We start from the raw sequence: 14,353 nt of genomic DNA on the forward strand, positions 1-14,353 counted from the left end.
CTGTAATTATTCTTTGTTTTGGTGATAGTTAAGTCGTGTCATCAATTTTTAAGGATTAAGATTTTCTTTTTTTCTTTTTTGTTTTCTTAGTAAAGCATTCTAGAGATGCTTCTGGGGTTTTTTCTGTAGATAAGTGTATATTTTTGCAAGTATTTTGTGAATGCTTATTAGATATTTTAACCAGAAGTTTGTCATTTCCATCTGCTCTCTAGTTGTTCACTGTTATCTGGACTACTTTCCAGTTCGTTATTTCTTTGTACAATTATTCTGCTATTGAATTTTTGCTGTTTTTAACATTCTCACCCTTGCGAATATATCTTGTTCAAATTCTTCCCCTAAAACCTTCTAATTCTCTTGCTGTTGGCACTGCATTTATTTCTGTTTATTTTTACCTACGTCTTGGTAAAATCGATTCAGTTTGGAGTCAAACTGTTTGTTTTGCTCCTAGAGATGTCATCACACTTCGTTCTCTTTTTTTCTTTTTGCAGCCATTCTTTTTTATATTTGTTTATGTGGATCACTTGTTTTGATTATGCATTTGCTTTACACATTATTTACTTGGGTTTAGATATTCTTCTACGAGAAATTTTGAGGAAGTATCCACCCTTGTTTCTGACATCTGCAGATACTGAATGGATTACTTGATTTACTCAGGTGGTATTTGATGTTCACATCTGTTTTCACTATGTCTGTGATGGTTCATTTTGCCTATCTTATTATTATTGTTTATACTTTATCATTAAGGTTTATCTTTGGTGGCTGTTTTGCTCATCTTTTGAAAGATTTATCGATTTGGATTCTATAACTATTTCAGTCGTTATCTTATTCTTACATTCAAACTTACCACCTTTAGATTGTTCTACTCTTAGATCTTCATCAAGTTTTCTTTTTTTCATATTTTCCATTGGTGTAATTCTGTAATTCTGATTTAATGTTTTTGTTGCTATTTTAGGAATGTTTTAGGTTTTAACTTTATTGTGCTTTGTTATATTTCTTTTATATTTTGTTCTGCTTTCATATGTCTTTTGTGTTGCGTTTATGCTATCTTCAAGTTGTTTTTTTTTATGCACACAGATGTAGCTGTGAGGTTAAGATGCTTGTGATTTCAGGTTCAGTTCCACTGTGTAGTACCTTGGGCAAATTTCTTCTACTCTTGCCCTGGCCTGACTAATGCATTGTAAATGAATTTAGTTGACAGAAACTGTGCGGAAGCCTGTTGTGTGTGTGAGTATGTGTATGTGTGTGTGATATAATTAAACTAGATCCCTGCCCCAAAATTTCAGGTCTTGTCTCTATAGTACAAAGGATTATAAGTGTAAGCTCTGGTCATCTTATTTAGAAGGTACAATATACCTGTAGATTAACTTGTATGGATATAGCATCATTTTCTTATATTTATTCATATTTATTTGTTGAATTTGAAGAGTAAAGGCTATTTTTTTTATTTAGAATGTCATCTTTTTTTTACTGTCATCAGTTATTACTTTTGTTTTCTGAAATTTTCACACATTTTACAAATCAAAATTTGCATTCTTCTTTCGCAAGTGAAATGAAGCAGTATTTGCTTGTATTGTATTGTCATACTTTATTTCAGGTCGACATTGTCTAGTATTGATTTGTCAGGATCTTCATTAGAGTGTTTACATCTGGTAGCTAATCAACAATTAGTACAACCTTTAAAAGTACATTATTTGTATTAGACAAAATTATATAAATCTAAAATAATAAGTTGACGTATTATTCAAATGGGTATTTTTCCATTACTTATGGTTTGTTTACTTGTTTGTTTGTTTTCCTTTGTTGATATTTTGTCACTGTTAATGAATAGTCTTCTGGGCAATGATGTAGTAATGTCTGTTATTATTCAGTTTGATATTATATCTTAATCTGATGCTCTTTTCTCAACCTTTATACAGAGACTTAACAAAGTCATTTGAACATCGGACAAAATGTTTTGTGGTGTTTATTTCAGCTCTTTCCTTATTATTATCATTTTTTTTTTTGAGTTCAAATACTACCAAAGTTAATCTCTACCTTTCATCCTTCCATGTTTGTTGCTAAAATAATATAACAGTCAAGTACTACAGTTGGTCTAAGTGACTATTCCTCTCCCTCCTCACCTGGGAACTGTTTCATACCACCTCTTATATTATCATTAACATATATACATACATATATGGATGTACATATTTATACTTCCCTCCTGGTTTTGTAATTATTTTTGTGACCTGTTTAATACTAATAATAATGATAATTGTTTCAAATTTTGGCACAAGGCTAGCAATTCTGGGGGATGAGGTGAGTTGTAGGGTGCCTGGCCTACTTAGTTGGTGGTCTCTCACTCCTCTATTGGTGGTTTTTCCTTATTTATATTAATTTGTATTTATTTTTGGTAATAATTTTTAACCTGTTTTAATATGAGGTGGTATCAAAAAGTTCCCGGACTACTTGCGTTTAATAATAAAAAAAAAAATGACCTACTTACCCAAGTTTTAACATCATATCCTTCAAAATAGTCACCTTGCACAACAGTACACCGGTCCCAGTGTTGCTGCCATTTTTGGAATCTGGCCTGGAAGACATTTTCCATTAGCAAGTCAAGGATCTTCTGTGATTCACTCTGGATCTCAACAACAGTACTAAAACTGTGACCCTTGAGCTGCATTTTCATCTTAGGGAAGAGAGGAAGCTCACAGGGGCTAAATCTGGTAAATAGGGCAGGTGCAGAAGCGATACCATGTTGTTTTTGGTGAGAAACTCATGAGTGGGGAGAGCTCAGTGCCAGGGTGCATTGTCGTTGTGAAGAATTCAATTCATCATGCCTCCAAAGATCCAGTCACTTTCACTGTCCTCAGTGGCACGCTGATGGAGATCTTCACAGACCCTGACACAATGTTCTTTCTGCTCAGTGGTCAGCAAGTGGGGGACAAACTTGGCAGAAACATGCCACTTGTTCATTTCAGATGTTAGGATTGCTTGCATGGACCCATATGACAGACAAACAACATCAGTGATGTCATTGATTGTCCTCCAATGATCCGCATGCACAAGCTGATTAATTTTCTCCGTATTTCCAGGTCTTCCAGATCACTCCTTGTCTTCTAGGGATGGTCTTCTGCTTTTCAAATGCCTGTGTCCCTTGAAACATTGTGTACAACCCATTGCCTTGTCACCATAAGCTTGCTAAAATATTCACAATGTCTTTAAACCAGATTTTTCAAGTTTAATGCAAAATTTCATGTTGGCTCTTTGTACCAACTTCCTGTCCATGACAAAATCACAGACTATGGTATACACATGATCACAAAAGCACAAATTTCACAACTTGTAAACACAGCGATGTCACTCAGCACACTGCCTCATGAAGGTCACTGCTAGCTCTCACTGTGCATGCAACCGTGTGCTGCCATCTGCTAGCATACTACAGAACTAGTCCGGGAACTGTTTGATACCACCTCTTATATTATCTTTAACATATATACATATATATACACATATATGTATGTATATATTTATACTTCCCTTCTGGTTTTGTAATTATTATTGTGACCTGTTTAATACTAATAGCAATGATAACTGTTTCAAGTTTTGGCACAAGGCCAGCAATTCTGGGGGATGAGGTGAGTTGACTACATCAATCCTTATGTTCAATTAGTACTTATTTCATTGTCCTCCAAAGGATGAAAGACAAAGTTGACCTTGGCGTAATTCGAAATCAGAATGTAAGTAGCTAGAAGAAATTCTGCTAAATATTTTCTATGACATGCTAACAATTCTGTCAGTAGTAGTAATATACCATAAAAGCCCATGTAATTTGTGCACCTGTGTAATTTACACAGGTGATTTTCTGGATAAAAATTGTTAAAAAAAAGCTTCTACTCATGTAGAATTCACACCCAAAAGTTTTCAGACTTGTCAATATGGCCAGGGGGAAAAGGTTTTCAGTTTAGCTATATTTAGTATAATTTCACTTGCTTATGATTAAATTTTATTAAATTTTCATTAAATAAAAATAATTTCTGTTTAACAGGTATCACATTGAAAGCTATTAAATTACAAAGTGTTTGTGTTGTTTATCATAAACTTTATTTTACATTTCCTGCCCACAAGAGATTGCGTCCGATCTTTAGCATACTTCTGTATGTCTTCTCAAATCACGACCACAGGAACAGTTATTGATAATTCTTATCGACAAAAACAAAGTTGATAAATACACACCGGTGTTGCAGCTGGGATGACACTTTACTCAACTGATAGAAGAAGGTAACCGATCAAACTGATTATGTAAGCAGAAATCTGATTGATCAAAAGTATCTTCTTGTCTCAATCTCTAATTTTCCGTCTATTCTTGTTGGAACCTTTGATATGTAGTATCAAAATTTTAATCCCTTTCATATTTACAAAATGTCAAGCAAATGTTAAAATTCTGTTGTTACCGTTTCAGCTGGGAGACCAAACTGATAGTTTGGTAACCAGCTAACATAAATATTAAAAATTGAAAAGAGAAAATTAACAGCTTTGCAAGTTTAACTCACTGTTTATTGAGCATGAGAGGTGTGAAATTTAAGAAGCAACTTGTTAGAATATACACGTCTGTGAGGAGACATAAGCAATTGCAAAAATCTACTATACCAAAAGAAATGGTAATACATACATTACAAGTGTTCTATGAAGAGAACAAAAGATTGCTGCATAATTCAACATGAATGTGAAACATTGTATAAGATAAATGAAGGTTTCTGTAGGAATGCTTAGTCATATTTACTTAGTGAGTTTACATGTGCAAGGATGAATTATTATGCTGTTGTTGGTGTTAGATGCAGTAAAATATGGCCCAGACCGTGATTACCAGCATGATTGTCAGACTCCGAAAAGTAGTTCACTATTTAATGGTTTTAGTAAATTTGATACAGAAAAATTAAGCATTATGCTGTCCAGCATAAATAAAAGTCAACTTCATTATATTTTTTCTGTAAAAACTTATTCTGACATTAAATGAGTCAACTTCCAGTTCAAATGTTTACATTTGTATGCCAGTTTTTAACCAAAAAAAATTTCTAAATAAATTCTGGAAACTCATGTAATTTATACACTCCCTAAAGTTTATTTTTGTCTTCTCAAAACAAGCGCATCAATATCATGGATTTTTAGTACTTTTTAACCAAGAAATTTTAATATAAATTGTAGAATTATTAGTAGAAAATATAGTAGAAAATGGGAAAATGGGAAGCAGATTGTCAACCCTCTAATTTGACAAATTCAGATTCCACTAGTGTAAGTAACTATATGTTTCGGTCTCTGTAATTATACCTATCATTTCTTGCCTAAAGCAATGATGATGTGTGGTGGTAGTAATGCTTCTGATTGTTCTTATTTCAGAATACTCCTAAAAGCAAAATTTTTATTTCATTTCCATGAATTATCTCCGAAAAACTTTCTTGTACATATGTCTGTCTTTGAATATCCTCTGGGTTTATTGGATATTTTCTGGTGTTGACCTGTTTCAAAATTTCATACCACCTATAATGAAAATATGGAACTTAAGAAAAGAGCCAATGGGTATGGGATAACTTAGAAAATTATTTGCTTCAACTTGTGATTTAAATAAACTTATTGATTTATCATTTATCTTTGCTGCCAGAATTAATATTAAAGAGTATAGGTCATGCACTTATCACCACATTAAACATTTGTCATTCAAACTTTTAGTTTGAGTGAAAGTTTGAATGTCATTGTATTTACATTAAATTCAATATATAGACTGTGTTTAGAGGCTATTAAATGTATATGACACATATTGATATAGGTTTTGATGATGGTATTTAGGGCAACTTAATTTGTTGAGAAGCACTATTGAAAGATAGGAAACCATTGTAAACTAGAATAAGATTACAAAACACAGATTCATCTTTAAGAGTACATTATTTAGCATGAAAATTATTTAGTATTTACTCTTTTACTTGTTTCAGTCATTTGACTGTGGCCATGCTGGAGCACTGCCTTTAGCCGAGCAAATCGACCCCAGGACTTATTCTTTGTAAGCCTAGTACTTATTCTATTGGTCTCTTTTGCTGAACCACTAAGTTACGGGGACGTAAACACACCAGCATCGGTTGTCAAGCGATGTTGGGGGGACAAACACAGACACACAAACATATACACGCACATACATATATACAACAGGCTTCTTTCAGTTTCCGTCTACCAAATCCACTCACAAGGCTTTGGTCGGCCTGAGGTTATAGTAGAAGACACTTGCCCAAGGTGCCATGGAGTGGGACTGAACCCGGAACCATGTGGTTTGTAAGCAAGCTACTTACCACACAGCCACGCCTACACCTATTTGCTGCAACTTTCTAAACAATTATTGGAGATGCATGAATTACCTTTGGAGTAGCTGGTCTGTGTGGTTTGTGCTGGTAGTGTCTTAGTTTAAGTGTTGTCTCTGTGTCCATCCAATCATCCAGCCATCTGGCTATCCTTCTGTTTGTCTTGCAATCTATCTGTTTTTTCTGTATTTTGTTATTGGGTTTTTATTTCATATAGTGACTCACACATCTCCTAATTTACGATAAAAATCCAGTTGTTTTATGTTTTACCAGCTTCGTGGACTGTTTCATATCTACCACCACTACTAGCAGAGATCTAAGTTTTTGGTCAATGCGGCATGAAGTGGTTTGTATTTATTGAAAGAAACCGAGCATACTGGTCACACAGAGGATTCACAATATCTCTATGGAGTGTTTCAAATTTGTGAACAAGGCCAATAATTTTAGCAGAGAGAATAAATTGATTACATCAATTACATAACTGGGGCTTAATTTTTTGATTCCAAAAGGATAAAAGGCAAAGCACCTTGATGGGATTTGAACTTAGAACATAAAGAAATGGAAGAAATACTAAGCATTTTGTCCAGCATGCTAATTATTCTGTCGGCTCAATGTTCTATCAGTGCAAATTAGCTGCTGTTCTTTCTACTAACTGCATCTGAATTGCATATATCCATTGTCTTCTAACTAGCTCCTAGAGACTGTGCAGTGGTTCAATGGGGGCCCCAACAAGGTCTCCCTCATCGGGGCAGTGCTCCTTCCATACATCTCTCCAGGTTTCCTTAATGTATAAGTTCTCTTTTGCTGATGTATAAATTAGTCTTCTTGGTTTTAGAGTTGAAATAGTGAGTAGCATCTTTTATCTTTTATTTGTTTCAGTCATTAGACAGTGGCTATGCTGGGACATTCCTTAAAGGGTTCTAATTGAGCATTTTCATCTTAGTACTGTTTTGCAGTCTGGTGTTGGTCTCTTTTTGCCAAACCACTAAGTTACCAGGGTGGAAATAAGCCAATGCTTGTGAAGTGGGGGTACATACATACTTATACTTAATAGGCTTCCATACAGTTTCCAACTTGTCTAGGCTTTGGTCAGCCCGGGGCTATAGTAGAAGACACTTTCTGAAGATGTTTCACTCTTTGGACTGTGGCCATGCAGAGCACCATCTTAAAAGGTTTAAGGCTGGTACTTTTACCATCAGTTGCTTTTTGCCAAACCACTAAATTACAGGTATATAAACAAACCAACACCAGTTGATTTGTTTACATTCATGTAAGCTAGTGGTTCAGCAAAAAGTGGCCAATAGAATAAGTATGCTGAGTTTCTTTCAGTTTCTCTCTACCAAATTTACTCTCAAGGCTGTGGTCAGCCTAGGGCTATAGTGGAAGACACTGAAGATGTTTCAGTCTTTGGACTGTGGCCATGCCAGGCACCACCATAAATAGTTTAGGCCTAGTACTTTTACTGTTAGTCTCTTTTTGGCAAACCATTAAGTAGGTTACAGGGATGTAAACAAACCTACACCAGTTGTCAATCAATGTTGGTTTGTTTGCATCCTGCAACCTAGTGGTTTAGTAAAAAGTGACCAATAGAATTGTACGATGGGCTTCTTTTAGTTTCCATTTACCAAATTTACTTTCAAGGCTTTGGTCAGCTCAGGGCTATAATGGAAGGCACTCGTCCAAGGTACTGTACAGTGGGACTGAAACCAACCCCCAACATATTTGGAAGCAACTTCTGTTGCCTGTCCATACTGGGGTACACTATTCAGCTATGCTGTTAGTTGTCAATCTAATCTGTATCCATCTACTTGTTTAGTTTCAGTTTCTTTCTGCCCCCTCATCTATGTTTCCTTCTCTTTATCCTCCTTTCCCTTTATTTATGACAATTTGTCAAACCTCCAGCCTTTTTATTCTTATCCATCTGGCCTGTATTTATTTTTTTTTATACACTATGCAGTTTGTGTACAATTGTGTTCCTGGTCTGTTATAAATTTCTATTTGACCAATCGTTGGCTGAATGCTTTTGTGGTGATAAGTGACAATGAAATGGTTGTACAACTTGAGCATAAAAAATACCTCAAAGTATATTTATTATATTTTGGTCAGCCATATCAATTTTCTAATCAGTGTGTATATCACTTTTATTGATACAGATATACGTCCCTCCCTCCATCCCACTCTCCTTTTCTTTCCCTCTCCCTTTCTGCACACACACACACATGCAATGAGTGTCAGCACGGTTTTCATCTACTAAATTCCAGTCACAAGGCATTGGTCAACCTAAGGCTATGAGAAAAAAACACTTGTTCAGAGTGTTGCACGATGAGATTTAATCTGGAACCATAAGTGCAAAGTGAAGAAGCAGTTAATCAGTTGTAGTTAGCTAGCTTTAGCTTGGTCTTTACAGTTTTACATTTTCTATTCTGAGATTGGAGATTAAAAACTTAGATCTGGAGGGTTTTTCCGTCACCTTCTCTCTCTCTCTTCTACTCTCCCCCTCTCTTGAACATTCTCTCATACAAGCCTTAATTTTTAAAGGATGAGATTTGAATTAATTCAGAATAGAGGGACTTCATTTTGTAACCATTGAATGAATTTAAGAATGATCTTAATTAAACAGCGACTTGTTGATACATTGCAGTGGTTCCTTATCTTTTCTATACTTCACACCCCTCTGAAGTGTTTGATTAATTTTCATACCTCTTCCAAAACTAATATCACATTTTAAGATAAAAATGTCAGTTTTCTAATAACTAATTGAATCACACACAGTGCTATGGGTGAACAAATAGAACTTGAAAAATAATCTTTTGATTGTGTATAAAATGCAAATGTAAATTGAGTAATTAGTAATAATAAAAAAAAACCCCGAAATCAATCACAGTTGTGAACATGGAATTCAATGACTTCTTTGTTCTTGCTTTTTCATTCATCACTTTTATGAAGATGTTGAATTTTTTTGTTGATTATGATCTACAGGTTTACTTGTGGATTCAGTTGATTCCTATATTTTATCTTGACAAAAGAGAGCTGAATCCAGATTCATATAAGTATGTTATTGCAAATGGAATGAAGACACAGTTCTTAGTCTCTTAAGAGTTCAATCTGAAAATATACTGAGTTTTGTGTTAAATTCACTCATTTATATATATTTTTACTATTTATTTTAATCCCTAATTTTCATCAATAATTTCAAAAGATCAGTCAATAATATGTTTTCCTTCATTGTTCATGATTTCTTGCCAACATTCCACTTGCTTGTCAATACCTTGACAGTATAAATCACCAGGTCTTGACTTGAAGAATTCATCAACCCTAATCCTGTCATTCTTGAAGGAAATGCCTCACAGACTGTTGGATAGAGACCAAAAAAGTTTGATGTCTGCAAATGCTATATCAGGAGAATACAGTGGGTGCAGTAAAATGTCTCACCTGAGCTCTTGAATAAGATTTTTAATCAAATTAGTGATATGGGAGCTAAAGTTTGTCTCGTTCATTCAGAGTAAGTGCAGCCTATGCATTGAGTTACCTCAATTGGCACCTATCCATTGAGTGAAGGTGATGAATGATGTTATCATGAGAACATACCATATAATGGGCTGATTCTCTACAGGAATGGCATGAATCCTGTGGATGAGCTCATTCAATTGATTTTCATTGAACTGAACTGGTCTGCTGGAATGCAGAGTCTGTAAGGTCAAATATCCCCTCTTTTAGGCCTGAGAACAATTTCTGTACAGTCCTTTCAGTAAAAATGCCTTCTCCATACACAGCACAAATGTCTCAAGTAGCTTTGGCAACTTTTGAATCTTGATTGAAAGCAAAAAGAAGCAAGTGTTGAAAATGTTCATTTGGCATTCAGACTATTTTGGGACAGTTTTTCCTTCCATCCCTGTTATTAAGGGTGGGTTATAGAATAAGCTCCAGTAATATAATGAAATGAATGTAACCAATTATATCCACTTACTCTAAAAATTATGTCCTGTACCTGGTCAATTGAAGCTTTTAAATGCTATTCATTCTCAAAACGAAATGGAAAATTGTTTGTTATTTTACTTAATCTAGATGATTTTTGACAATATTATTTTTGTCTGTTTCAGGACAAAGAAAGCAAAATGAAGTTCTTGCAGAAAGCAATTGATATTGTTTGTAAGTGTTAACTTCCACATATGTCCTATTATAATTTAATATGGACTGGAAGTTTAACTTTTATTTATTTGAAAGCTGTGTGTGTGTGTGTGTGTGTGTGTGTGTGTGTGTGTGTGATGTCACTCATAAGTGCTGCTGATAACATGTAAACCTGTACAACCTATTGCATGGCGGGACCATTGGTAACTAACCTGACAACATCGCCAAGCCTCTTTAGTGAGTAGAGTTGTTTTGGGATACCCTATGGGATGTAAAACAAGGCCCACCAAATGGCTGATGAACTCAGAAGAGTCAATGATCATCCAGTTACATGATTGTGTGTATGTGTGTGTGCACGCGCACCCGGGCTTTTCTGGCTTTCTACTCAGTTGCACACATAGTCTACCAGTGTGGGTTGGACTCTGTGAGGGTAGTCTAACAACCATATATATATATATATATATATATATCATGTGATCACGTGACCGACCAGGCTATCAGATGTTGCTACACATGCTGGTCACAATGCTCTTCGCATTGTTTTAGCCTTCAAATGATGCCACCTCGCTGGCTAAGCAAGCAGGCCAACAGAAGAAAGAGAGAAAGTTGTGGTGAAAGAGTACAGCAAGGATCGCCACCCTCTGCTGGAGCCTCATGGAGCTTTAGATGTTTTTGCTCAATAAACACTCACAACACCCAGTATGGGAATCGAAACCGCGATCCTACGACCGCGAGTCCGCTGTTCTAACCACCAGGCCATTGCACCTCCACATATATATATATATGTGATATATATATATATGTGTGTGTGTGTGTGTGTAATGGGTGCTGTCATAAGGTCATAGGCTCAGCTTCTGGTCTTGATGATGCATTGTAAGTAACCTTGAGCAACACATTTCATTTTACAGTGCTCCAGTCCAGTACAAAATGAACAACAACAACAGCTCGGTGGTTAGCATTGTAACAGGCTGGCTTCACTGATGCTCTGAAGAACGACACAGAAATCTTGCAATGAAAAGTTGCTGATTGAGGAGAATGAATGAGAGAGTAGACCCAAACGGAAGGACCAGATATTGAAATTGAAAGCTATAATATTGCCAATGTGTAATATAATAGCAGTGCTAATTTTGGGGTGCGGAAAATAATTTTTGAGATGTATTTGTGTCAAATATAGTCAACCTTGTGGTACAGGGCAGTATCAGACATAATGTCTGTATCATCATTAACTGTTACCAAAGCGAAAGAACATGCTCCAAAAAGAAGTAATAACAGAAGCTTCAAACTTATGGACCAATGGACCATATTAGAAAGAGTTGTAATCACAACTGATTAGGAAATATATTTAGCTTTTATGAGATGTTGTTCAAGCCTGTGCCAGAATGGAGAATCTCTGTTCTACTCTTTCTAATAGTACAACTACATGAGAAGCTCTCAGCTAAGAGTGCAGATTACTATTTGTAACGTTGATTAATATGGAGAAAGCTTTTGACAGGTTTCATTCTGTGTTGTCTAGTAGTTGCTGCCAAAACTAGATATAGAGGAATGGGTGTGAAAGCCTTGAAGCCATGTACTGATAAGTTACCAGTAAGGTGAATGGTAGTAATGAATTAAGGGAAGAATTTAGCATGCTGAGAGTTACTCATCAACATTTAGTTTCCTGCTACCTCTTGTTACAATGGTTCTTCAGATCAGATAAAGATTTGTCTGTAGCAAGTTTTGCAATCTGATGATCTAGTTCTTATAGCTGAATCTGTTGAAAATTTTGAGAAATTCCAAATATGGAATTAAAACCTAGAAGTAAGAGACTTCAATACTTAATAAAGACAAAATTTTTAATTTACAGGAAAGAAAACAGAACTTTACTGCCATTTGAGTAGTGACTGTGTTCAATATGCAGAAAAGGATTAGGTAGGAATTTCAATTGCTGCATTCACTGTTAACTATGATTACACAAGAGATGATATGGAATTACAAGCAGGCTGACAGAGAAAGAAAACTCCTTTTACTGTGGGTATGCTAAAGTAGTTAACAGTAAGAGCATCCTCAAATTTGCTTCTTTTAAGTGCTCTGAAGGCTTCCTAGATGTAGCTGATAATTTCTTTTACCTTGCTGACCTTAGAAATAGTGGCAATATATTTTCTGTGTGCATAGTATTGAGAGTAGGAAAAGTATAAGGTGCTATTACCTTTCCCTTCTACAAAGATATAAACAGTCTGTCTGTCTCTCTCTCTCTCTGATGGACAGATTATATGTTGCTTTCATACGTAGTGCAATGTTGCATGCAGTGATTTGTAATGATTGAATGCAGAGAATATGCAACTAATGAAAAGGAATGTTAGCGAGATACTGTGCTGGAGAGAACATGTCCAATCTATGCAAACATAGAAAAATGGATGTAAAAACGATGAGGATGTTGATGTTGTATTGGTTTTCAATAAAATACAATTTGCTGTATGAAGTCGCTTGCTAACAGTTCCTTAATTTTTGATTTAGCATTAGTTACTGAAAAGCAATTAGCTGTGAGGCCATCCAAAGTTGTTGCTGGACATGAACCAGACAAAACCAACGAATTCCTGCAGGCGTTAGCTGAGGCTATAAAAAAACAAGTAAGAATATAATATTTTACTCAGTTGTATGTTTACATTTACTTCATTATTAGATATTTTTCTCTAATATTTAATGTTCTTATTAACAGATGATGAATAGGTCTTATGGTTGTGAATTAAACTAGAGAGATGAAAGCCAGTTCTCATGACCCTTTCAGAGCTTCTGTGATTGGTAGGTGAGGAAAAGAAGAATTTCTCTTCACACTGGTGGCTTGATCTATCGGTGGTCCCTCTTACAAGTTTCCGCACTGTTTCCATTTACCCAGTTTCATTTTAAAGGCTTTGGTAAATCCAGGCCGATTGTAGAAGGCACTTGTCCAAAGTGTTACTTGGTGTGATTGAACTCAAAACCACATTACTGGGATGCAAACTTCTTAAGCATGAAGCCTGCAATCACAAGACCATAATTTTTACAGTGCATTTTGTATAAATTGTATGCATATATACATCTCTGATGAAGTCTCAGTCCAATTTTAGTTTCATAAATTGCATGACATCTGAGATACAGATTTTCTTTACACAAGCACCTAGAAGTTTGTGGCACACCAATATCCAAAGGTTCTTTGAAAGGCTTCTTATTTAGTAACACATATACGTTTAATGAAGGCACATGGCCTAGTGATTATGGTGTTGTACTCATGATTGCATGATTGTGGTTTCAATCCCCAGACTAGGTTGTGCATTGTGTTCTTCATCAAGAAAACCACTTCATTTCATAGTGTTTTACTCCACTCAGCTTTAAATGAGTAATCCTGTGATGGACTGGTCCGGTTCATGGAAAATAAGATCTTGGTTGCTTATACGTCACAGAAATTGGGTAAGTGGCTCTATAAGTCCTATGTTTCAGGATTATATTGTCTAGAAAACTTATTCTTTTTACATACATACAGTATTCCTTGACGGTGTACTTGACATTCTCTTAATACCTCTTAAAGATAGATTTTTCTTTCTCTGATGGTACCTGAGCATGTATTAACATTTACAAGATGCATTTTCTCTATATACATAGTTAAAATGTCATTTCCAGTTTATGTTTAAATTTATTTCAGTCCTTTTAATTTGTCATGTTGAGCATAATGTATTGTTTAACCAATGAAAAGCTGTCAAAAGCACAGATAGGCAAACTAGGCTATCCTCTATGGTATTAGCCTAATTTATGACTATTTTATATAGAAGCTGAATTCACTTCTGTTGAGTGGAGAGGGAAATTATGTCTTCTCTGAGAAGCAGTCAATTATCTGTAAAACAGTCTGCCTGTAGACTTCCTTGCATTTTTCTTATATTTCTCTC

General features: G+C 35.3%; 1 protein-coding gene across 1 annotated transcript in view; it reads left to right on the forward strand.

Moving 5' to 3' along the window:
• Positions 1 to 14,353, forward strand: part of LOC115213076 (TRAF3-interacting protein 1) — a 238,366-nt gene that overhangs the window by 62,012 nt on the left and 162,001 nt on the right. Inside the window, exons 3-4 of the mRNA XM_029781996.2 lie at positions 10,430 to 10,478; positions 12,951 to 13,063. Of these exons, the coding sequence (XP_029637856.1) occupies positions 10,430 to 10,478; positions 12,951 to 13,063 (162 nt within the window). The remainder of the gene's footprint in view (positions 1 to 10,429; positions 10,479 to 12,950; positions 13,064 to 14,353) is intronic.

This window comes from Octopus sinensis, linkage group LG6, assembly GCF_006345805.1.
Source record: "Octopus sinensis linkage group LG6, ASM634580v1, whole genome shotgun sequence".
Taxonomy (NCBI): Eukaryota; Metazoa; Mollusca; class Cephalopoda; order Octopoda; family Octopodidae; genus Octopus; species Octopus sinensis.